The sequence below is a fragment of the Aquarana catesbeiana genome, linkage group LG03 (assembly GCF_042186555.1).
Source record: "Aquarana catesbeiana isolate 2022-GZ linkage group LG03, ASM4218655v1, whole genome shotgun sequence".
Classification (NCBI taxonomy): Eukaryota; Metazoa; Chordata; class Amphibia; order Anura; family Ranidae; genus Aquarana; species Aquarana catesbeiana.
The window spans coordinates 278,418,529-278,445,190 of NC_133326.1; the positions used below are offsets into that span (position 1 = coordinate 278,418,529).

The 26,662-nt window shown below is 41.9% G+C and overlaps 1 protein-coding gene across 1 annotated transcript; it reads right to left on the reverse strand.

The window, feature by feature from the left end:
* Positions 1-794: 794 nt before the first annotated feature.
* Positions 795-26,622, reverse strand: LLPH (LLP homolog, long-term synaptic facilitation factor). Its single transcript, XM_073620135.1, has 3 exons — positions 26,468-26,622; positions 18,412-18,627; positions 795-1,447 (listed from the first exon to the last, which is right to left on the reverse strand). The coding sequence occupies exons 1-3, from the start codon at positions 26,589-26,591 to the stop codon at positions 1,278-1,280; spliced, it is 510 nt and encodes a 169-aa protein (XP_073476236.1). The 5' UTR covers positions 26,592-26,622; the 3' UTR covers positions 795-1,277.
* Between the last annotated feature and the right edge of the window lie 40 nt (positions 26,623-26,662).

A 26,662-nucleotide genomic window follows, 5' to 3' on the forward strand; every position in this document is an offset into this window, starting at 1 on the left:
GATGAATGAACAGGAGTTGGTGGCCTTTATTAGAAGTGTGACCTCAGAATAAAGTGAAGCTAGCTACTGAAGGCACACAAGAGGGTTATAAAAATCTTAAAGAAGAGCTCCACCCAGGGGCTCCATTAAAAAAAAAAATTAAAAGTCAGCAGCTACAAATACTGCAGCTGCTGACTTTTAATTGGACACTTACCTGTCCCTGGGTCCAGCGATGTGGGGGATCGAAGCCCCGCTCGTCCCCCTCCTCCGCTCGTCGGCGCTGGCATTTCAACTGTGGGCGCCGGGCTGTGGCTTCACAGCCTGGCACCCACTGCGCGCGGTGATTGGCCGCTCAATCACCTGGGACCTGTAATGGGTCCCAGATGATTGACAGGAGGGAGGGAGCAGAGCCAAGCCCTTCCTGTGCCTGGGGGGGAAGTGATGTCACCAGCCCAGACAAAGGAAGAGGCAGACTACGAGGGACCACCTAGCAACAGGCATTTAGAGGCAAGTAAAAAAAAAAAAAAATATTCAAATGTTTTTTTGTTTTTTTTTTTTACAATTTTTCCGTTAGTTTTGTTTTTTTGGGTGGAACCCCACTTTAACAAGCACTTTGTGGTGTTAGCTGTAAGACAGGACTTTTACATTTTGAATATCTGGGTTCAATTTAACCCACTCAACAACAGATATAACAAATGTTTTATAGAGATACAATGTGCAAAATGCACAGCACTGCAACACATGAAAAATGGAGAACCATGAATGAAGCCTTAGAACAAATAGTAATAAAGCTAAATCCAAAAAAAACAAAACAAAACGGTACAATATACTTTTTATGGTTCAACCTTTCAAAAAAATACATATTTGATCATAGAAATGCAACGCATGTTTTTTGGGATCTGAACCAACACAATAAAAACATATTTTTTTAATCTTGTCTATAACCTTATCATGACTTAAGGACCTATACAAAAAGAAATACATTTTAAAGTATTTTTCCTGCAAGCTTGAGAATCCAGTCTCCTGATTGCCATAATATCCAAGTGTGTTGGGCCACTGCTACAATTATTCTATATAAACTCATGTGAAACAATCAGCAGTAGGAGTAGAAGGAAAGAATGTTCACAAAGATGAAAAAAAAATTAAAATGTTTCTGATTCACATGCTGGATGTTCTAATTTGTTACTCAGCCAGAGAAACTGGTGATTGGGTTTTGAAGCAGATGTATAGTGAGGCAATAAAGTTACCTTTGCCAAAAAAAAAAGCGAGAAAATATAAAGGAAGCACACACTAGGTTTCTACCACGCCAGTCCTTTTGGCCGTTTTGACTTTCCTTTCTTTTTAGTACGCTCTGTCTTAAGCTTCTTTCTTTGTCTCTGATTCATCCATACAGGATATTGGCCGTGCTGGTCTAGTAGGCTCTTCTTGTTACGTTTTAGATCGGTGTCCATTTTCATGGTCGACGCACCTATTGGAGAAATGAAAACATCAGAACTAGAACCACAGCTGTTAACCAGAAGTATTTTTACACTTCAGTTACAAACTTAATTGATTTGGGAATAACCTCATAAGGTATAGGGACATAAAAACACACTTTGCACACATATAAAAATATACTTCTTTCCAGTTTGACCAGTGATGACTAAAACAGTGTTACCATGGATTAAAAAAAAAAAAACAAAAAAAAAAAAAACTGTTCTTCACTATTTGTCCAAAATCATGTTTCTGCAATAAAGCATGGTTAACCGCATCAGCCCCAGAAGATTTTACCCCCTTCCTGACCAGAGCACTTTTTTTCGATTCAGCACTGCGTCGCTTTAACCACTTGACGACCGCCTCACGCCGATGTACGTCGGCAAGGCGGCACGGACAGGCAAAATCACGTACATGTACGTGATTTGCCTTCCGCGGGTGGGGGGTCCGATCGGACCCCCCCCCCGGTGCCCGAGGCGGTCATCTTGTCCCACGGCGATCGGAGGTGAGGGGGAGGCCATCCGTTCGTGGCCCCCCCCCTCGCGATCGCCGCCGGCCAATCGAACCATTCCTTTGCTGCTGTATGCTAAACAGCAGTAAAGGAAATGATTTCATCTCTCCTCGGCTCGGTAATTTCTGTTCCGGCCCGAGGAGAGAAGACAGGTATGTGAGTGCACAACACTACACAACACAGTAGAACATGCCAGGCACACAAAACACCCCAATCCCCGCCCCCCCCCCCGTCACAAACTGACACCAGCAGTTTTTTTTTGTTTTTTTTTTTCTGATTACTGCATTGGTGTCAGTTTGTGACAGTTACAGTGTTGGGACAGTTAGTATTAGCCCCCTGTAGGTCTAGGATACCCCCCTAACCCCCCCTAATAAAGTTTTAACCCCTTGATCACCCCGTCACCAGTGTCGCTAAGCGATCATTTTTCTGATCGCTGTATTAGTGTCGCTGGTGACACTAGTTAGGGACGTAAATATTTAGGTTCGCCGTCAGCGTTTTATAGCGACAGGGACCCCCATATACTACCGAATAAATGCTTTAACCCCTTGATGGCCCCCTAGTTAACCCTTTCACCACTGATCACCGTATAACTGTTACGGTTGACGCTGGTTAGTTTGTTTATTTTTTATAGTGTCAGGGCACCCGCCGTTTATTACCGAATAAAGGTTTAGCCCCCTGATCGCCCGGCGGTGATATGCGTCGCCCCAGGCAGCGTCAGATTAGCGCCAGTACCGCTAACACCCACGCACGCAGCATACGCCTCCCTTAGTGGTATAGTATCTGAACGCATCAATATCTGATCCGATCAGATCTATACTAGCGTCCCCAGCAGTTTAGGGTTCCCAAAAACGCAGTGTTAGCGGGATCAGCCCAGATACCTGCTAGCACCTGCGTTTTGCCCCTCCGCCCAGCCCACCCAAGTGCAGTATCGATCGATCACTGTCACTTACAAAACACTAAATGCATAACTGCAGCGCTCGCAGAGTCAGGCCTGATCCCTGCGATCGCTAACAGTTTTTTTGGTAGCTTTTTATTGAACTGGCAAGCGCCAGCGGCCTAGTACACCCCGGTCGTAGTCAAACCAGCACTGCAGTAACACTTGGTGACGTGGCGAGTCCCATAAGTGCAGTTCAAGCTGGTGAGGTGGCAAGCACAAGTAGTGTCGCGCTGCCACCAAGAAGACAAACACAGGCCCGTCGTGCCCATAATGCCCTTCCTGCTGCATTCGCCAATCCTAATTGGGAACCCACCGCTTCTGCAGCGCCCGTACTTCCCCCATTCACATCCCCAACCAAATGCAGTCGGCTGCATGAGAGGCATTTTCTTGATGTCCTCCCGAGTACCCCTACCCAACGAACCCCCCCAAAAAAGATGTTGTGTCTGCAGCAAGCGCGGATATAGGCGTGACACCCGCTATTATTGTCCCTCCTGTCCTGACAATCCTGGTCTTTGCATTGGTGAATGTTTTGAACGCTACCATTCACTAGTTGAGTATTAGCGTAGGGTACAGCATTGCACAGACTAGGCACACTTTCACAGGGTCTCCCAAGATGCCATCGCATTTTGAGAGACCCGAACCTGGAACCGGTTACTGTTATAAAAGTTAGTTACAAAAAAAGTGTAAAATAAAAAAATATATAAAATAAAAAAAAATAGTTGTCGTTTCATTGTTCTCTCTCTATTGTTCTGCTCTTTTTTACTGTATTCTATTCTGCAATGTTTTATTGTTATTATGTTTTATCATGTTTGCTTTTCAGGTATGCAATTTTTTATACTTTACCGTTTACTGTGCTTTATTGTTAACCATTTTTTTGTCTTCAGGTACGCCATTCACGACTTTGAGTGGTTATACCAGAATGATGCCTGCAGGTTTAGGTATCATCTTGGTATCATTCTTTTCAGCCAGCCATGTAAAAGCAATCCTAGTGGCTAATTAGCCTCTAGACTGCTTTTACAAGGGGGAATGCCCCCCACCCCCCCCCCCCCCACCGTCTTCCGTGTTTTTCTCTGGCTCTCCTGTCTCAACAGGGAACCTGAGAATGCAGCCGGTGATTCAGCCAGCTGACCATAGAGCTGATCAGAGACCAGAGTGGCTCCAAACATCTCTATGGCCTAAGAAACCGGAAGCTACGAGCATTTTATGACTTAGATTTCGCCGGATGTAAATAGCGCCATTGGGAAATTGGGGAAGCATTTTATCACACCGATCTTGGTGTCGTCAGATGCTTTGAGGGCAGAGGAGAGATCTAGGGTCTAATAGACCCCAATTTTTTCAAAAAAGAGTACCTGTCACTACCTATTGCTATCATAGGGGATATTTACATTCCCCGAGATAACAATAAAAATGATTAAAAAAAAAAAAAAAAAAATGAAAGGAACAGTTTAAAAATAAGATAAAAAAAGAAAAAAAAAAGCACCCCTGTCGCCCCCTGCTCTCGCGCTAAGGCGAACGCAAGCGGCGGTCTGTCGTCAAACGTAAACAGCAATTGCACCATGCATGTGAGGTATCGCCGCGAAGGTCAGATCGAGGGCAGTAATTTTTGCAGTAGACCTCCTCTGTAAATCTAAAGTGGTAACCTGTAAAGGCTTTTAAAAATGTATTTATTTTGTTGCCACTGCACGTTTGTGCGCAATTTTAAAGCATGTCATGTTTGGTATCCATGTACTCGGCCTAAGATCTTCTTTTTTATTTCATCAAACATTTGGACAATATAGTGTGTTTTAGTGCATTAAAATTTAAAAAAGTGTTTTTTCCCCAAAAAATGCGTTTGAAAAATCACTGCGCAAATACTGTGTGAAAAAAAAAAAATGAAACACCCACCATTTTAATCTGTAGGGCATTTGCTTTAAAAAAATATATAATGTTTGGGGGATCAAAGTAATTTTTTTGCAAAAAAAAATAACTTTTTCATGTAAACAATGAGTGTCAGAAAGGGCTTTGTCTTCAAGTGGTTAGAAGAGTGAGTGATGTGTGACATAAGCTTCTAAATGTTGTGCATAAAATGCCAGGACAGTTCAAAACCCCCCCAAATGACCCCATTTTGGAAAGTAGACACCACAAGCTATTTGCTGAGAGGCATGTCGAGTCCATGGAATATTTTATATTGCGACACAAGTTGCGGGAAAGAGACAAATTTTTTTTTTTTTTTTTTGCACAAAGTTGTCACTAAATGATATATTGCTCAAACATGCCATGGGAATATGTGAAATTACACCCCAAAATACATTCTGCTGCTTCTCCTGAGTACGGGGATACCACATGTGTGAGACTTTTTGGGAGCCTAGCCGCGCACGGGACCCCGAAAACCAAGCACCGCCTTCAGGCTTTCTAAGGGCGTGAATTTTTGATTTCACTCTTCACTGCCTATCACAGTTTCGGAGGCCATGGAAAGCCCAAGTGGCACAAAACCCCCCCAAATGACCCCATTTTGGAAAGTAGACACCCAAAGCTATTTGCTGAGAGGTATAGTGAGTATTTTGCAGACCTCACTTTTTGTCACAAAGTTTTGAAAATTGAAAAAAGAAAAAAAAAAAAAATGTTTTTTCTTGTCTTTCTTCATTTTCAAAAACAAATGAGAGCTGCAAAATACTCACCATGCCTCTCAGCAAATAGCTTGGGGTGTCTACTTTCCAAAATGGGGTCATTTGGGGGGGTTTTGTGCCACCTGGGCATTCCATGGCCTCCGAAACTGTGATAGGCAGTGAAGAGTGAAATCAAAAATTTTCACCCTTAGAAATCCTGAAGGCAGTGATTGGTTTTTGGGGCCCCGTACGCGGCTAGGCTCCCAAAAAGTCCCACACATGTGGTATCCCCATACTCAGGAGAAGCAGCTGAATGTATTTTGGGGTGCAATTCCACATATGCCCATGGCCTGTGTGAGCAATATATCATTTAGTGACAACTTTTTGTAAATATTTTTTTTTTTTGTCATTATTCAATCACTTGGGACAAAAAAAAAAAATATATTCAATGGGTTCAACATGCCTCTCAGCAATTTCCTTGGGGTGTCTACTTTCCAAAATGGGGTCACTTGGGGGGGTTTGTACTGCCCTGCCATTTTAGCACCTCAAGAAATGACATAGGCAGTCATAAACTAAAAGCTGTGTAAATTCCAGAAAATGTACCCTAGTTTGTAGACGCTATAACTTTTGCGCAAACCAATAAATATACGCTTATTGACATTTTTTTTTTTACCAAAGACATGTGGCCGAATACATTTTGGCCTAAATGTATGACTAAAATTTAGTTTATTGGATTTTTTTTATAACAAAAAGTAGAAAATATCATTTTTTTTCAAAATTTTCGGTCTTTTTCCGTTTATAGCGCAAAAAATAAAAACTGCAGAGGTGATCAAATACCATCAAAAGAAAGCTCTATTTGTGGGAAGAAAAGGACGCAAATTTAGTTTGGGTACAGCATTGCATGACCGCGCAATTAGCAGTTAAAGCGACGCAGTGCCAAATTGGAAAAAGACCTCTGGTCCTTAGGCAGCATAATGGTCCGGGGCTCAAGTGGTTAACTGACAAGTGCGCGGTTGTGCGATGTTGCACGCAAACAAAATTGAAAATTTTTTTACTTTTTGCTATAATAAATATAATAATAAATATCCCCCAAATATGTGATTTTTATCGTGACTGCGACATTATGGCGGACACATTGGACACTTCTGACACTATTTTGGGACCATGGTCATTTATACAGTGATCAGCGCTATAAAAATGCACTGATTACTGTGTAAATGACACTGGCAGGGAAGGGGTTAACAACTAGGGGGCTATGAAGGGGTTAAGCATGTCCTAGGGAGTGATTCTAACTGTGTGCGGGGGGGGGGCTACAACTCACATGACAGTGATCACTGCTCCCGATGACAGGGAGCAGTGATCTCTGTCATTATAGAACAAGAATGCGCTGTGCTAGAGTAAATCACACTATCATATGAACTTCTCAACGTGACTATAATACCAGAAAAAAATATATAACTGAAAAATTATAAAAAGTGCTTTCACAAAATCGCATAGAAGTGCGATGTGCACATAAAACTAAGTATGAATTTTCCAACATATAACCATGAAATCACATACAAGTGTACTGTGCAAATAAATATAGATATGTGAATGTATACATAAATTCATAAAAAACGTGTATTGATTCTTATAAAGTGAAACATGCATATACTATTGTATAAGTAAAGGACAAAAAATTATAATAAATAAAAATACACAAAAGTGCCCAGTGAACCATATATAAATTAAATAGGCCTGTAAAAGTATCTGTGAAAAAAAAATCGCCCAAAAAAGTGCATATAACAGTGTCCTCAAATTGCATTTAAAATAACCCCAAAAAAATGTGCATATATTAGTGTCCAAAAATTGCATTTAAATGTCCAAATTAAGTGTCATCCAGCATGCTTGATCCAAGTGTTGCAAAACCATGCTCCGGTGTGCCTCGGTGACCCCCCAAAGTGGTTGCGCTCACCTTAGAGCGTGTGACACAGTGATTAGCTGTGTCAGAACACGCTGTGGAGCCACCCCCGGGCTCTATTTAGCTAATTAGATGCAGTCTCCAACCTGGATCAATGCAGCTCCATAGGTAGCAGCCACTGCTCCCTCTTAACGTTCCTCCACTGACATGATCTCTGTCATGTCACAAGGCAGAATGGGGAAATGCCTTGTTAATACAGGCACTTCCCCGTTCTGCGGCTCTGTGACATGATCGCCGGGAGACCGACGGACATCGAGTCAGCGGGTCCCGTGGTCATGCTGTACGCGCCCGATAACCCCACCAATTTAAGGGGACGTACAGGTACGCCCATTTGCCCACCACTGCTATTGTGCCAACGTATATTGGCGTGCAGCGGTCAGCAAGTGGTTAATGTACTCATGTTCAATTTTTAAAATATTAAAATTTTGTAAATGTGGAGCTTAAAAAAGCAAAGAAAAAAAAAAAAAAACCCCACCAAAATGAATGTACGAAAAACTAGCCATGTAAAACAGCAAGAGGAAAGTGTTAATTATGTCTATTTAAAGGCATTACTTAGGGATAAAAGCGGCTATAAACTGCTGGGTATCTTTTTTTTTTCAGACCTGCAAGGTAGAGCCATAATGTGCTAGTATGCATCGCAAACTAGCACATTATGTGAAACCTAACTGAAAACGAAGCACTCCTGGTCTTATCGCTGGTGGCCGCTTACATCTTCACCAGTCTTCTTTCTGGGTCCACGGATTCCGGCTGTGTGACTGGTTGGAGCCACGATGATGTCACGCCCGCACATGTGGAGGCGCCGCAATTTACGGCACAAGATTCTGAAGGAACGGCCATCATGGCCGATGACGTCATCGGCTGCATATATAGTAAATATCTCCTAAACGTGCACGTTTAGGAGATATTTACAGTATCTATAGTTAAAAGGACAAGAATAAAGTTTTGCAATCACTTTAAAGTATAACTAAAAGGCAAAGCTTTTTTGTTGAGAGGAATTAGAACTGTCAGGTTTTTAGTGATGTATGTGCTCCATTACGAAGAGTCACCTTCTCTATTTGCCCTGTTTACCATTAATCACAAAGAGTGAAAGTAAAATAAAATCCTATATTTGGGCGGTCACCAAAAAAAAAAAAAATGGGAAGAGGGGAAATTTGGCTTTAGAGGAATCCCCTCTCACTTCATGGTTTGACTAGAAGATAGGAAGTTAAGAGAAAGTTTCCCAATGGGACACACTTAGTAAAATGGGAAAAAAAAACATTTTCTTTTTAGTTCTATGTTAAAACAGAACTAAACTCTTAATCAGCATTAACTAGTTTGTAGATATATATGTAGGTATATTAAATTACTTATTTTAAAACCTTTTTGTTTACATCTTTTTAGTTGTTTTCTGATTTCTGGTCTAGGCCAACATCCAGAGCCCATCAACATCCACTTGCCTGCATGCCTGAGCTAAGGACAGATGGATTCCAGGATGTAAATGCTACATGAATCACCAATTACTCAAAATGGCCACAGCTAGAAATGCCAGGGAGAGTTTTTCAACAAAATAAAGCATGGCAACATACAGTAGATGGATGGGGAATATTAAAAATGAATAGTGTTTTCAGTTTGTGGTGCTTAGATACAGTTTTGTTCCATTTTAACCACTTCAGCCCTGGAAGATTTGGCTGCTCAATGACCAGGCCATTTTTTGCAATATGGCACTGTGTCGCTTTAACCGACAATTGCACGGACGTGTGACGCTGTACCCAAACAAAATTGACATCCTTTTTTTCCCACAAATAGAGCTTTCTTTTGGTGGTATTTGATCACCTCTGCGGTTTTTTTTTTTGCGCTATAAACAAAAGAATAGCGACAATTTTGAAAAAAAAAAAAAAAAAACACACCACAATATCTTTTACTTTTTGCTATAATAAATATCCCCATATTTAGAATATACCCATTTTTTTATTCAAAAAAACATTTTTTTTCCTCAGTTTAGGCTGATATGTATGTATTCTACATATTTTTGGTAAAAAAAAAAAAAAAAAAAAAAAATCACAATAAGCATATATTGATTTGTTTGCGCAAAAGTTATCAGGACTGCGATAGTGCGGCAGACATATTGGACACTTTTCACACATTTTTTTGGACCACTGATAATTATACAGCGATCAGTGCTATAAAAATGCACTGATTACTGTATAAATGTCAGTGGCAGGGATGGGGTTAACACTAGGGGTCGATCAAGGGGTTAACTGTGTTCTAACTGAAGGGGGGATGGGACTTACTAGGGGAAGAGAGATCGGTGTTCATACTTTGTATAAACACACGATCAGTCTCTTCTCCCCTGAAAGAACAGGGATCTGTGTGTTTACACATTTTTTTTTTTTTATTTTCCCCATACGGTCACCAGCCAGTGTCCCTGATCACTGCCACACTAGTTATATGATGACACTATACAGCACTGGTGACAGTATGCAAATATTTTTTTCTAATGTCTTTATTTTCCCAAAAATTTACAACTTTCAAAAACTCGCCATGCCTCTTACTAAATACCTTGAGCTGCCTAAAGAAAAAAAAAAATATCTGTACTGGCATTTGTATGCCTCAAGAAATGAGATTTTTTTCTGTATGTCAGTACATCAGGATTAATGGATTTTCACCATAGTTTGTGGACTCGATAACTTTCATACAGACTAAAAAATAAACACTCATTTGGATTATTTTCACCTAAGACATGTAGCAGTGTAGAGTTTGGCCTAAATTAATGAAGATAGATTTGCAGAATTTTATACCAGAAAGAAAAAAAGGGTTTTCTTTTTTCAATCTTTTCGGTCTTTTTTCGTTTGTTTTGCAAAAGTTTTTAAAAAACAGCAGTGATTAAAGATCACGAAGAAAAGATCTATTTGTGTGAAAAAAAAATTATAAAAATGTATTTGGGTAGTGTTGCATGACCACACAGCTGTCATTCAAAGTGTCACAGCTCTGAAAGCTGAAAATTGGCCTGGGCAGGAAGGGGGTGAAAATTCCCTGCATTGAAGTGGTTAAATGTCAACAAACACTGATGCTAAATCAGTGCTGCAAGAGACGATGACAGCAGCTTTACTATATGATCAGGACCTTGGAGGTCAAAATGACAGCATATCCTAGGGACATAATGTGTGAAGACAGAGGACACATTTGCTTCTGCCATAGAAAGTTATACGTCAGCAGCAGTGCATGTAAACAAACTCCCGGCTGCAATGTTTACATTTTTTTCTCTTGGCTTTTTAACATGCTGACAATATGTATCCTGGGCTTACCCATCTCTCCTGGGTAACCAAGATCTCTGGGTGTCAAAACAGACAGATAGAAGATCAGCGAACATTTGCTGATCTCCCCTGATGAATGAACCTTGAAGTGTTCAGCACTTCCAGGTTCAGTGCTGTCAATTCCCATCTGCTCTGCCCAGGGAAGAAGCTCACTGGAGCACAGTCTGTGCTTGCCTGGCTACAACAGAGTGCAGGGGTGACATTAAGGGCCTAAGACAGTCTGCACTATGCTATCACATCAGCCCCCTTTGTGACTGCATAAAATTAAAATTAATAAAAAAATAAAAAATTCTAGCTAGGTTCACACTACCCGCATGGTAAAATGCGGCTTTGAGCTCTACTGGCAGGGAATTGTGCGATGCGTGATACAATTAGTGATCTTATCCAGAATAGACCCCCATCTCAGCCATCAAAAAAACAGGGAGTGTTTAACTACGACAATTGCTGCCTAGCCCAAAGCACAGTCTCCAAAACGGACACTCTCTTGGGGCTTTTCACACAAAATGAATAAAATGATTTATTAAAAACCGTACAATAAACTAAAAACATCCCCCCTTTACAATTCTTGTGGTTCAAAAACAGCTTGCCGATGCCAAAAGACTGAAGGAGCATGACAAGATTTGGGCAATAGAACAAGCAGCCCACAAATAGCCAAATTACAGCACATTACAGCCTTGGTGGTCAGAAATAAAAGGATGTCATGTTTTCTCCTTTGTAATGAAAAACAGTACAACAAATGATTGAAATAGACTTATCTATTCAATCATTTGTTGTACTTTTTTTCATATAAGTCTATATTCTTGTTTCTGCTGCTGGCAGATTAAAAGTAGCGAAGAAAAATAAAAACGTATGAAATAATGGGGCTGTTGCTCTCGGTTCAAAAAATGTTTTCCTGGCAGACATCATGTGCAGAGATTGCTACGTAGTATTTCAGGTCCATGGTGTACTTATTTTTGCAGAGCATCCTTAATCACAGGCACTTTGTCTCCACCACTGCAAAAATACTTTCAAGAGCACATTACACCAACCCACTAATGTTGTCATGAAAGATCACAGAACAGAAGTGGGAATGCTTCAAAATCGACTGAATGCAAACACTGCAAAATATATTCTCATGGGGAATAAGTTTAAAACCTATGTGGCTCACGGCCATATTTAAAAAACAATATAAAAATAGAAGGAACATTATTATCATTTAAAAGGTCACAGAATATAAACAGAATATGTAAAAAGGAAATCAAGGCTGCAAAAACTGAAAACGAACGACAGAAAAGTGAAAGTAGGACAAACCCCCCCAAAAATTCTTCAACTATATTGACAATAAAAAAGGTCAGGTCTAAGCATGTAGGTCCTTGACTAGATAAGTTTGAGTTGGTTGCTGGGGACAGAGAATGCAAATGTATTAAATACCTTCTTCAGCTCTGTGTATACAAAGGAAAATGGGGAAGCTCAAGTCCTTAACGGTGAGTGCAACTGGGGAATCAGCTGTGAAGAAGGATCTGGATGTTCTGGTAGATCATAAGCTTAATAATAGTATGCAATGCCAAGCTGCGGTTACCAAAGCGAGCAAAATCCTTTGTATCAAGAGAGGTAGAGACTCCAGAGAGAGAAATATCATTTTGCCCCTGTACAAATCATTAGTAAGACCTCATCTGGAATATGCAGTTCAGTTTTGGGCACCAGTTCTCAAAAAGGATAATCAGAGAACTGGAGAAAGTGCAGAGAAGAGCAACCAAACTGATAAGAGGCATGGAGGAGCTCAGCTATGAGAAAAGATTAGAGGAACTGAATTTATTCACTCTTGAGAAGAGGCATTGGAGGGGGGATATGATCAACATGTATAAATACAGTACAAAAGAGGTCCATATAATGAACTTGGTGCAGGAATTCACTTTCAGGTGATTAGAGAAGACAAGGGGGCATTATTTACATCTGGAAGGAAAGAGATTTAACCTTCACATACGGAAAGGCTTCTTCACAGTAAGAGCTGGGAAAATGTGGAATAGACTCCCTCAAGAACTGGTTCTTGTCAGCTCTGTGGATAGTTTTAAAAAAGAGCTGGTTGCTTTTCTATATGCGCAAATTATACCTGGATACTCATTTTTAGATGTAATAACATCAAGGGTAGTTGATCCAGGGAATATCCTAATGCCTCCTGGGAGAGGAGGAAGGAGTGACTAGGATCATGCTTTATCACTTTTTTTTTTGCTGGATCAGGGGTTTCCAAACTTTCTAAACAAAAGGGCCACTTTAGTGTCCTTCAGACTTCAGGGGGGCCAGACTGTGGCCAGTGGGAATAGAAAATGCTCCAGTAGACAATGGGAGTAGACAATGTCTCAGCCTTTCTGGTCAGTGAGAGTAAAAAAAAAAAAGCATATAGTGCCTGTTATAGTGGCCCGACATTGGTATTAGTTGAAGGAATAGTGCCCCACTGTGTGTCAGTAAGAAGAATAATACCCTATTGTTGGTGTCAGTAGCAGGAATAGTGCCTGGTATGAGTAGGAGGAACAATGCCCCAAGAGCCGGATAAGAGCAAGCAAAAGGGCCGCATCCGGCCTGTGGGCCACAATTTGGAGACTACTGCTCTGGATCCACTTTTTGTTTAGGATAGTTTATATGAGTGTTTTCGATTTATTGTGTTCCTTTTTTATTTTACTGGTTGAACTAAAATGGACTAGTGTCTTTTTTTAACCAAACTAACATATAACATAACTATATAACTAAGCGTATAGTCAATGCCGCGCTGACCACCTTGGGCTGGAATACTACAGCAAAAATTCTAAAAGCCGTAGAATAAAATAGATTTCAATTCATTCTGTAAGTTTCTCTGTAGGTTACTTTTCAGAAAAGTAAAAAACCCAGCACAGTAAATTTGCCACCTTGACAAAAGTGATTTGCTGTGTGATCACCCACGATTCCAACCCCAAATCTCACCTTAACACTTACCCTTATTCTTCCGTTTATCTGTATACACCTAACCCATAAAAATTAAAGTTGACCTTCAGGCAAACTGAAAAATACACAAGTTTAGTAGATACAGTTGTGCTCATAAGTTTACATACCCTGGCAGAATTTATGATTTCTTGGCCATTTTTCTGAGAATATGAATGATAACGCAAAAAAACTTTTCTTTCACTCATGGTTAGTTGTTTGGCTGAAGCCATTATCAATCAACTGTGTTTACAGAAACTACCCAAATGACCCTGATCAAAAGTTTACATACCCCAGTTCTTAATTCCGTGTATTGCCCCCTTTAACATCAATGACAGCTTTAAATCTTTTGTGGTATTTGTGGATGGGGCTCTTTATCTTCTCAGATGGTAACGCTGCCCATTTCCCTTGGCAAAAAGCCTCCAGTTCCTGTAAATTCTTGGGCAGTCTTGCATGAACTGCACGTTTGAGATCTCCCCAGAGTGGCTCAATGATATTGAGGTCAGGAGACTGAGATGGCCACTCCAGAACCTTCACTTTATTCTGCTGTAGCCAATGACAGGTCGACTTGGCCTTGTGTTTTGGATCACTGTTATGTTGGAATGTCCAAGTATGTCCCACGCGCAGCTTCCTGGCTGATGAATGCAAATGTTCCCTCAGTATTTTTTGCTAACATACTGCATTCATCTTGCCATCAATTTTGACCAAATTTCCTGTGCCTTTGTAGCTCACACATCCCCAAAACATCAGCGATCCACCTCCGTGTTTCGCAGTAGGAATGGTGTACCTTTTATTATAGGCCTTGTTGACTCCTCTCCAAATGCAGCCTTTATAGTTGTGGCCAAAAAGTTCAATTTTGGTCTCATTACTTCAAATAACTTTGTGCCAGAAGGTTTGAGACTTGTCTCTGTGCTGTTTGGCGTATTGTAAGCAAGATACTTTGTGGCAATTGCTTAGTAATGACTTTATTCTGGTGACTCGACCATGCAACCCATCTTTCTTCAAGTGCCTCCTTATTGTGCATCTTGAAACAGCCACACCACATGTTTTCAGAGAATCCTTTATTTCACCTCAAGTTATTTGTGAGTTTTTCTTTGCATCCCGAACAATTTTTCTGGCAGTTGTGGCTGAAATTTTAGTTGGTCTACCTGACCGTGGTTTTGTTTCAACAGAACCCCTCATTTTTCACTTCTTGATAAGAGTTTGGGTGAAATGTGCAGCGCTTATGTGATCATGTAAACCATTATGCCGCGTACACACGGTCGGACTTTTCGTCTACAAAAGTCCAACGGACGCCGACGGACTAAAGCTGGCTGGTAATCCGATCGTGTGTGGGCTTCTCCGGACTTTCAGCAGACTTTTTCAGCCTCAAATCCGACGGACTTTAGATTTGAAACATGCTTCAAATCTTTACGTCGTAACTACGACGGACCCCGAAATCCGCTCGTCTGTGTGCTAGTCCGACGGACAAAAACCCATGCTAGGGCAGCTATTGGCTACTGGCTATGAACTTCCTTATTTTAGTCCGGTGTACGTCATCACGTACGAATCCGTCGGACTTTTGTGTGGTCGTGTGTAGGCAAGTCCGTTCGTTAGAAAGTCTGCTGCAAGTCCGCCGAAAGTCCGCAGGAAGTCTGTCGGACAGGCTGTCGGACTTTTGTAGACGAAAAGTCCGACCGTGTGTACGCGGCATTACAAATAATATGAGTACAAAAAACGTGAATAATAAATGATATGCTCAAAAATACTCCAAGCAGTCTTCTATTATGACATGTGATGTCTATAAACAAAGGAACTTGGACGTGTAAGGTATAGATGGACTCAGTAGATATAGGCAGTCAGCCCCATCATTAAAAGAAAGAGGAAGGCATATAGTGTAACTCCGTATGGAAATGTACTTTTTATGTATTAAAATTTCCATACTATATGCCTTCCTCTTTCTTTTAATGATGGGGCTGACTGCCTATATCTCCTGAGTCCATCCATACCTTACACTTGTTTGGAGGTCCATCTGGAGGTCATATCTGGATAGAGCATCTGATCCCCTTGGTATATTATACCACAAAGCTTGATTGACTCACTAGGTGTACACCTATTTGAGTTCAATCCCTCTGGTAAACAGCTTCTGGTGTCTTTGGTGGTGGACCTACTATTAACTGTTATTACACCATACATATTTGAAGTTAAAGACTGTCACTATATTATATCCACATGTGGTTGAGGATTATCATCACACATGACTGAAGCTTGTCACTGCCTTTTTACTTCTTTTTGGACATCACACGTCCAAGTTCCTTTGTTTAGAGACATCACATGTCATAATAGAGGACTGCTTGGAGTATTTTTGAGCACATAATTTATTATTCACGTTTTTTGTACTCATATTATTTGTTATGGTTTACATGGTCACATAAGCGCTGCATATTTCACCCAATTTGTCATTTTTGCAACTTTATCCACTGCTGTGCTGGCTGCTTTAGTTTTTTTTTTTTTTTCTTTGAGACAGCGCGGTATATATTTGTTGATAAGAGTTTGAACACTGTAGATTGGCGTTCTCAATTCCTTGGATATCTTTTTATATCCCTTTCCTGTTTTATACAGTTTAACTACCTTTTCCCACAGATCCTCTGAAAATTTTTTTGCTTTCCCCATGACTCAGAATCCAGAAACGTCACTGGATGAAAGATGTAAGGGTCTGTCAGAAGTCCAGAAACTCATTGAACTTTTATACACACACACACTAATTACAAGCAAAGGTGAGGATGGTTACCTTTAATAGCCATTCAAACCCCTTTGTGTCAACTTGTGTGCATGTTATCAGGCCAAATTCACCAGGGTATGTAAACTTTTGATCAGGGTCATTTGGGTAGTTTCTGTTGTCATTATCATTTAAAAAAAAGTAAACGCAATTGATTGATAATAAATGGCTTCAGCCAAACACTAAGTGAAAGAAAATGTTTTTGTGTTATCCTTCATATTCTCTGAAAAATGGCCAAGAAATCATAAATTCTGCCATAGTATGTAAACTTATAAGCACAACTGTATAAGGGTGCAGTTTTACCTGGCAGAAAACTTCTGTCCAGTCAGTTCTATGATGTACACATCTCCGCTACAAATCTAAATCCTGTCTGCTTTTTTTCTACTGCAGTTGAAGTGGAACTTTAGGAAAAGATTAATGAATTCCCACACATATTTGGGAGCAACATCATCTCGGCCTGACCAATCAAAACGGGTGAAGATTGGTATCTGGAAGCAGACAGGCCAAAGATGTCAGGGGCCAGAGCTCTGAGACAAAGTGAAGGCAAGTATAGTAATACATTGGTGACATTTTTAGATCTTGTCCTTCCCCCAGCTTGGGTATGCCAATGTTTTTGCTTCCCAAAGGAGTAGACTACCATGTCAGCTTAGTGAAACACACCCACATGCTCAGCGTGTGGTCAAAGTAAAATGATGCAATGTACGTTACATGCTCCAGACCAATAAACTCTGTGCACTACGCTTTACAAGTTGCAGACCACTGCACAGCTGGGTGCTGTACTGTGTGTTACATGCTCCTAACCACTTCACTGCACTCTGTATATCATACTACATATTACAAGTTCCTGACCATTGCACTCTGTGCACTATGTTTTACAAGTTCCAGACACTGTGACGTATTATTTGTTACATGCTCCTAACCACTTCACTGCACTCTGTATGTCATACTATGAGGTTGATTTAATAAAGGCAAACACGCTGTGCACTGCAAGTGCACACACATGTGTGCATGTGCTAGATTGGTGGGGAAGCTCTGAAATGAGGGAAAGCTCTGCTGAATTCGATCATCCAATCATGTACAAAGCAAAAATGCGGTTTTATTTGTTTTTTTTCACATGTATGTTCCCCTCAGATCTAGAGAAACTGCACTTGCAGTACAATTGAAGTGCACTTGCAGTGCACAGACTATTTGCCTTTAGTAAATCAACCCCTATGTATTACAAGTTCCTGACCACTGCACTGTGCGCTATGATATGCATTGCATGTTTCTAAAAAGTGCACTATCACTTGCTCATTTCTCCTCTCATTCTGCATATTATATACACACGGATTTGTGAACACACAACTTCAAAAAGACACAGCAAACATTTCCAATTACCACATTTCCTTTTTAAAAAAATAAAAGTTTAGTACCTTTTTCAAATGTTAACTTCCGTGGTCTAGTGACTGCTCAGTTCCCGTTATCTGCTCTCTTCTCATAGAGGGGGTGTGTATGCATAGAGAGTGGGCGGGCAGTTTGTGACATCAAGCACAGCAGAAAAGTATGTTGCCTGGAATCCTCTGTCAATTATCACAGACTTCAGGATGAGGCACCTAAACGGACTACAAAGGATGCAGGCAGAGCGTCTTGTTTCTCAGAGCAGTAATCCAAGGGACATTAACAAAGCAGGGCTGGGCAGTGGGTGTGGCACCTAAACTGACTAAGGGAAATAAAAGCAAACCCTGTGCATTGGCATAGCATCCTATATCTCCTGCCAGCAATCCCAGGGACACAATCTGACCGCACTAGCATGGATTTGCTTCCATGCTTGGCATGGTCAGTTTGATACAGGATCATCAGGTATTTATCAGCACCAAAAGGAAAAAAAAAAAAAAATAGAGACTACATTGACAAGGGCTTGTGTAAAAAAAAGCAACATAAAACATTTAAACTGTTTTTAGAGAAAAAAACACTTTAACGCTACCAATATATGAATGTCTACTACCTTCCATTGCATCAAGTTCCATTTTATTTTCATCCTTCAACTTTTTAGACGTTACAACAGTTGCTATTTCTTTTATGTCATCCATCAACGCATCTGTGTTTGCTTTTGCCACAACATTTTTTAGGCGGGCAAGTTCCTTAGGAGCATTCTTCTTCCTCTTCTCTGCCCTCATTTTCCTCTTCCATTTGCTTCTTAGACTTTTGGCCATTTTATTTTCTGAAAAAATAACAAAAAGTGCAATATTAGCATACAAATGATGTCAGGAATCGCATGTAAACAACTACTACTGAGGTCTGTTTAAAGTGAACCTTACTTGGCATAACACATTTCTAAGTTAACAACATAGTTAAAGTGCAGGCACGTCATTGGGTACCTTTGTTAGCCTTCAATCATTTATGATTGAAGCTCCCAATAAATGGAGCTCCTAAATCCAAGGCTGTACACAAGCCTGTGACTGTCCAATTTGAAGTTAAAGGGTAAGTTAACCTTTGTACACTTTTATTTTCTAAATTCCAGCTCCCCTATGCAGCAATAAAGCGTTCATGTACTTTTTTTGCAAAAATATCAAAGCTTTCCATTAAATCTACAGTCACTTACTTTTGTTGTCCCAATCCATGTTTCCAGACGTTTCCATTTCTAATGTCTTTCTTCCTGATCAGACTTTAGGTCATGACACAGGAAGGAGTTGACCAACTGACCTCATTAGCACACACCCTGCATCATTCACCCACCTATTCCCAGGTGCACATTTTTGAAATGAAATGCAATCAGCGATCATCCTTCTCACTAAATACACAATATAAAATCAGATTGCATAGTGTATGGCCATGTTCATACACCTAAAATTAATAGTTGCGCTTGTTTAAGTGCCATTAATTGTTAACGGCACACCAAAAACAGAAGCAAAAACACATTTTGCCATGTGGAAAAAAGATGGGCAAATGCTGCACAACATACAGAAAAAAAAAAACCACAACCCACAAAACGTCCCATTAACCACATGTAGTGCAGCCAATTGAAATCAACAGGCTGCCCTCTGCGTGTCACAGGAAAAAACAGACACAAAATGTGTGCTCCTAACTATGCTAGATGTGAATTGGAATTGGTCCTGAAAGTGAAATTGGTGCGCTAACACAAGAACAATGAGGCTCCATTCACATCTGTGTGTTTCCTTGCATTTCAGAATGCACTGCACCAAAACATGCACCAAGCTCCACTCTAAAAAAAAAAAAAAAAAAAAAGTTCTGAAGCTTCTTTGGGGAGATTGCTGTGTGTAGGGCAGCCCATTCAGTTGGATAGGCTGCCCTATGTGTGATGAGTGAAAATGCTCCAAAATGCCCCCCCCCCTGTATGTGGGAATGTGAGTTACCGCTATGCAGTCCACCGTAAATGCCTGAAGACCCATTATGCAATACACAAATCTTCCCAGTTTGTTGTTGAATATGAGCATATCTTGGTGTCCCCCAGTGCAGACAAATCTCTTCAAATACCTTTGACTGAAGGACCCCGTCTCCCAAGCATTAGGGGAAGCTGTGGGGGGAGCTGCACACTGAAGGTTTTTTTTACCTTCATGTATAGAATGCATGAAAGTAAAAAACCTTCAGCCTTTACAACCACTTTAACTTCAGATGTTGTGTCAAAACCAAAGCCAACTTCTGACGGTTTTGGCAACCAGTTGAACCTGTCCAGGACTTGTACCATCTGTTATCTGCTGAACATTTGATGCCAGTTTTTGAGCAGAGTGCTCGCTGAGAAGCAGGTTTTCCAGGTACCCCATAATTGGGATACCCCAGTTTTTCAACAACCTTAGGACTGGAGCCAACATATTGGTAAACACTCTTTAGCAGTGATACTCCATGGCGAATTGCAGAAACCACTGGTGAGGCAAGATAATTTTAATGCGTTAGGCATCCATGATATCTATTAATCCCCCCAGATGAAGGAAAGCAATCCGTGACCAGGTGGACTCTATCCTGAATTTCTGTACCTTCAGAAACTTGTTGAGTTACAGAATAGGCCGGATGTCCATTTGCATTAGGAAGCGTGAACAGCTTAGGACAGAAGACACGAGACCTCTCATCTCCCGAACAGGTGCAATGTCCCCTAGGGACAGCTATCTTTGCCAGGCCACAAAGAAAGCCACTCTTTTTGTGGTCCTGAAGATACCCTTGAGTGCAAAAATTGTGGAGGGAGAAAGCAGCAAAACTGTAGCTTGTAGCTTCTGGACACCACGCTGCAGACCCAGTCGCCCGTGACTGAGTCCAGGCAGCTACAAAGGCCAATAGACTTTTCCCCACCTGCACAAGTGAGGGCACCCCTTCACTGTGAGCAGAATTTGCCTCTGGCAGTGGCTTGTTTTTTCTGGAGGACTTGGGGGTCCAGTTCTTCTTATGGAACTTGGATGTAGGTTTTTGAAGCTGGTTGCTTACACAAGGAACTCTTCTTGGATTACAAACTGTCACCTGAGCCTTCTTTTTAGTGGAAAGTTTGTGCTTTTACCCACAGTCACCTTCTGTATGAAGGCGGCACTGCAGATCAAACAGAAGCCGAAATGGCAGTTTCCTTGGCTGTAAAGAGAGTTTAGTTCCGCTTTAAGTTAGCGAGTTAACAATCACAAAGAGAATAAATCTGATTTCCTTAAGAAAAAAAAAAAGGCAATTTTTTCACCAGGGACCCCTTATCAATTTCCTGCAAAGAATATCTTAGGTATTATTAACGGAATAGCTAACTTTTAGCTATCATTTCAGAGCAATTTTTAGTTAAAATGGTTCTTAAGTTAAAACTTTTTTTTTACATTAATGCATTCCCTAAATTAAAGTTCACCTTTTAAAAAACATAAGAAATGCACATTTTATTGCAGGTAAAAAAAAATTTGCAACATTTAACATTTTTTTTTTTTTTTTTAGAAGTCTGGAAAGCATCAGCACCATCAGAAAGATCACCAGTGATTAGCAGATCGCTGATACCATGCAGGTCTCCTGCAGACTGTCAATGCAAGCTGTCTGTACCTCGTACAGGCAGGCAGTTGCACACTGACAGGAAGAATCAATGGTAGTTAATTGAGAACTACACGCGGACAGCCACAAAGGCTGTCTGTAGTTGACATTCATTCACAGAATTCTGAAAAATCAATGAACTATGAGACCATGTGCGCAGAGTCCTGCACAGCTGTGCTCTTTTCAAAACGTGACAATTTATCCCCATACTGCTGTCACAACGAGAGCTCGGGTTGCAGGAGCAGGAACATGTTACTTGTTCCACCCCAGAAAAACGGGTGGAACATGTAACATGTTCCCAAAACTGAACTTATCCTTTAACCACTTTAGCCAGCAATGTACTGCGGACGGGCAGTCGCTATAGGCATGCCAAATGTTGCTGCCTACTTCTGGGTTTCAGGCACACTGATGAGCGCCCCCTGCCCAGCACCCGCTGTGATTGCACACAGCAGGAGCCTGTCAGCAAGTCCTGGCCAAAGATCCATGTCTAGGACCTGCTGATCAGCTGTGTGCAATCACAGCCCAGAGATCTTGTGTTGGTAAACAATACAGAGCTCTGTACAGAGGGAGTGATCTGTCAGTTTCTCATTCCTGCAAAACAAGGATGAGAAACAAAGATCTCTTAATGTGCTTAATATGGAGGCCTCTTTTAGCTTCAGAAAGCTTTTGGGTCTTCCCTGCACTCATGCAGAGAAATCTGGATACACCATAATCATCTTATTGCCATAAGGAATATTTCCCTTCTCTCTACTTAGGCGCAATATAGTATCCCGGTCTCTATAGTTTAAGAATTTTGCAATGAATGTGCGAGGTGGGGCCCCGACCGGGGGTGGTCTCCCAGACATGTGGTGGGCCCGTTCAACAACAAACATAGGGAAAAAGGCCTCACTACCATATGGGATGCACAGAAGTTGTTCCAGGAATGAAGATGGGTCTGCTCCCTCTTCTCCCTCAGGCAGTCCGATGAATCTCAGGTTGCTCCTTCTGAGCCTATTCTCCATTACATCCTGCTTTTGGAGCAGTTGGTTCACTTGTAGCTGCATGCTGTCTGTGGAGATCTGGAGGGGAGGGAGGGAATTCTCCACAGTGCTCAGCCGAGTTTCTGTGTCCTTAACTCTGTCCCTTAGCTACTGGAAGTCCTGTCTTACCAGAAAGATGTCCATCTTTACTTCCTCAATCCTGGTGGTCAGGGTGGTTTGGCAGGACATTATGGCTTCTTGGCAGGCAGTGACAGCGTCAAGCACTCTCGCTGTGTCAGCTCCTGCGACGGCCAAAAATAGGTGGATTGCGGGTGATGGGGTCCCAGGATAGTGTGCGGCATGATGGGTGCTAGCAGCTGTCAGTATATCACAGAGAGATAAGGGATATTTAATTAGGTAGCTCGCAAGATCTTTGTAATTGTTTGTCAATAAGGGAGAACTGGTCCCTAAAGCATTACCAGTGCATCTACCTCTATTGCCAGTGGAAAAATAGCCAAATAGCAAAAAATGGCCTGTATAAGTACTTGTGCAAATGCTCAGAATCAGCACCGATACTAGTATTGGTATCGGTGCAACCCTAGTTAATATTAGGACACTTACCTGTCCATGTATCCAGCGATGTCATCACCTGAGACGGCGGCGGAGGAAGGAGGAGCCGAACTTCTGGTTGAGTTCGCCACGGCTAGCTCAGCCGGAAGTGGGAGCGGTTACCAATCAAAACCAAGTACCCAGTTCCCCTCCAAAAAGGAGCCAAATGTGGCAGCGGAGGCAAACAAGCGGAGCTTCCCCCTTTTCGGTGGGACTCCCAGTGTCCAGTTCCCCCCAGTGTCAGATTGCCCTCTGCACCATTGTAGTCCCATTATAAAAGTTGTTGATCACCGCCATTAGTAGAATAAATACGCAAACCAATCAATACACACTTATTGGGATTTGTTTTAATCAAAATCATGTAGCAGAAAACATATTTTCAAACTTTTTGCTCTTTTTTTATATTGCAAAAAAATAAAAACCCAGTGGGGATCAAATACCACCAAAAGAAAGCTCTATTTGTGTGAAAAAAAATTATATAAATTTTGTTTGGGTACAGCCTTGCATGACTGCGCAATCGCCAGTTAAAACAGTGCAGTGTCAAATAGCAAAAAATGGCCTGGTCATGAAGGGGGTAAATTCTTCCAGAGCTGAAGTGGTTAAAGCGGAGTTGCACCCAATTTTTGAAGTTCACCCCCCTCATTGCTGATCACATTGCCATTAATCATCTGAATGTTTTTTTTTCCAAAACGTATTACTTTTTTTGGCTATTAGGTGCACTTCTGCTGTACCTCGCCTCAGTGAGGTACGTCACATCCAGCCACCTGCTGGCTCCTGGGACATAAGTGTTGTCAATGGACAGACTCCGCAATACGAGTGCACCGTGGTTTGTACGCAATGTGAATGCGCGAAATCGAGAGGTGCATGCTGAGTGGCCAGCAGCACCGTATCCCAGAAGGAGCTACGAGCAGGCTTCAGATGTCCACACTGAGGATGGGAGCACGTTTGCTAAAGAGGTGATAGCGACTAAATTGCAGAACAAAAAAAAAGAGTTCCTTTACTACATATGCCGGAATGTATTATTATAAGATGTGACCAGCGCGCGCGCGCGCGGGGGGGGGGGGGGGGGGGCTGTGTGTCTTGTTTTTTTTAACCTCTTGGCGTCCGCGCTATAGCCGAATGAAGGCCACAGCGTGGACCTCCCCTTTGTGGGCGCACACTGTGATCACCGAGTCACTGAGACTCAGCTGATCACAGATCCGAGTAAGGGGCCGGTCCCGACCCCTTACCAGCTGATCACATGATGTAAACAAAAGCTCGGTAATAGTTTTTTTTTCCTCCTCACGAAAAAGCCGTCATTGGCTTATGTGCAAGGGACATCGGTCCCGAAGAGGAAGAGGCAATCTGCCTCATCTGTGCCACCAGTGTCCCCCTGCCAGTGCCCACAGTGCCCATGAGTGCCACCTATCAATGCCCGCCAGTGGTGCCAATCAGTGCCACCCAGCAGTGCTGCCTATCAGTGTAACCAACCAGTGCTGATCAGTGCCCATTATTGCCACCCATCAGTGCCCATCATTGCCACCCATCAGTGCCCATCAGTGCTACCGCATCAGCGTACATCAATGAAGGAGAAAAATTACCTGTTTGCAAAATTTTATAAAAAAATATTTAAAAAAATATAATTTTTTTTTTTTTTAAATTCGGTCTTTTAAAATTTTTTTAACAAAAAATAAAAACCGCAGAGGTGATCAAATACCACCAAAAGAAAGCTCTATTTGTGGTTAAAAAAAATGATAAAAATTTCATTTGGGCACAGTGTTGCATGACCGCGTAATTGTCATTCAAATTGCATCAGCGCTGAAAGCTGAAAATTGGTCTGGACAGAAGGGGGGTTTAAGTGCCCAGTAAGCAAGTGGTTAAAAAGGCTGGAACTCCACATTAAGGATAAAAAAAAAACATTTTACTACTTGTTGTGTGCAGTCCTCCCTAAATACTTTTCCGAGTCACCACTTGATCCAGCACTGTCCCATCTGCAGCTCTTCTCGCATTATCCTGCATTCACAGGAGACTCAGACAGCAGCGGGAGCCAACGGCAGTCAAATCCTGTGAGGAGGGAGCGGGGGTGTGGCTGAGCCACGGTGTGTGTGTGTCTATGGACATACACAGCCCGGCTCGGGAGCGAGCACACACACCTGCCACCATAGCACGTAGCTTGCTATATTGGCACATGCAGGAGGGGAAAAGTGCTGGGGGGGGGGGGGCAAAATAGGAGGTTAGTATAATATCCTTATTTTAATTTTTTAAAAAAGGTTGTGTTGCCCTGTCAATGTGACATGTGCTTTATCCATAACCTGTTCCCGACCGGCTCAAGTCTTTTTACGGGGGGGGCAGAATGGCATCCCTGCGCCAAACCTTGTACAGGTTTCCCTTTACTGCCAGTTCACACAGGGGTGACTTGTCAGGCGACCTAGCCGCCTGACAAGTCGCCTCCCGTTCTGTACAATGGAACCGTTCTAATAGGAGCGACGCAAGTCGCACCGACTTAGAAAAAGGTTCCTGTACTACTTTGGGGGCGACTTGCATAGACTTCTATACAGAAGTCGTTTTGCAAGTCGCCGTGGAAGTCGTGTGCAGTTTGCCTTGGTGAGGCGACCTGCAAGTCGTGCCGCCCCTGTGTGAACCGGGGCTTAAGAGCCGCCAGAGGGCGTGCGTCGGCTGCACAGCGGGGGACCCAATGCGCATGGGTGCCGATCCCTACCGGCCACGTGTGCACAAGAGCCAGCACAGGGATTTGTGGGTGTAAACCCACAAATCCCTGTTCTGTCAGGGGAGGGGAGACATGACGTTTGTTCCTACTAAGTAGGAACAATGATATGTCTCCTCCCCTAGTTAGTCCTATCGTCATACAGTTAGAACACACTGAGAGAACACACATTTAACCCCTTGATCGCTCCTAGTGTTAACCCCTTCCCTACCAATGACATTTATACACTAATCAGTGCATATTTATAGCACTGATCGATGTAAAAATGTCAATGGTCCCAAAGATGTGTGAGACGTGTCCGATGTGTCTGTTGCAGTAACACTAAAAACCGCAGATCACTGCCATTTCTAGTAAAAACAAATATTATTATTATTAATAATGAAAATGCCATAAATCTTTACCATAGTTTGTAGGCGCTATAACTTTTGCGCACACCACTCAATATACGTTTTTTTTTTTCAAAATCATTGCATGTTTTTCGTTTATAGTGCAAAAAATAAGAACAGCTGAGGTGATCAAATAGCACCAAAAGAAAGCTCTATTTGTGGGGGGAAAAATGATGCAAATTTCGTTTGGGTACAACATCACACGACCCCGCAATTGTCAGTTAAAGCGACGCAGTGCCGAATTGTAAAAAGGGCTCAGGAAGGGAGTAAAATCTTCCGGGGCTGAAGTGGATAAGAAAAACCCCAACCCACCAACCAGTACTTAGGTGTAGTCAACAACTGTGACCACCTAATTGGACACGCAGTGTACGCACCCTACGACAGACACATTGAAGCACTTACCCTTCCAGCACACGAGAACCCACGTTGTACAAAGCACCGCCCCGGAAATGACGTCCGTACGGAAACTCTCTAATGGGAACACTAGAGGGGGCTTCCATAGTGGAGTGACCGGGCGTGATGGCATGCGTTATAGTATACCATGACTATATTCCCCGTGTGATAACATTAGTAGTAAAGAGATAGAAACAAAGGCGT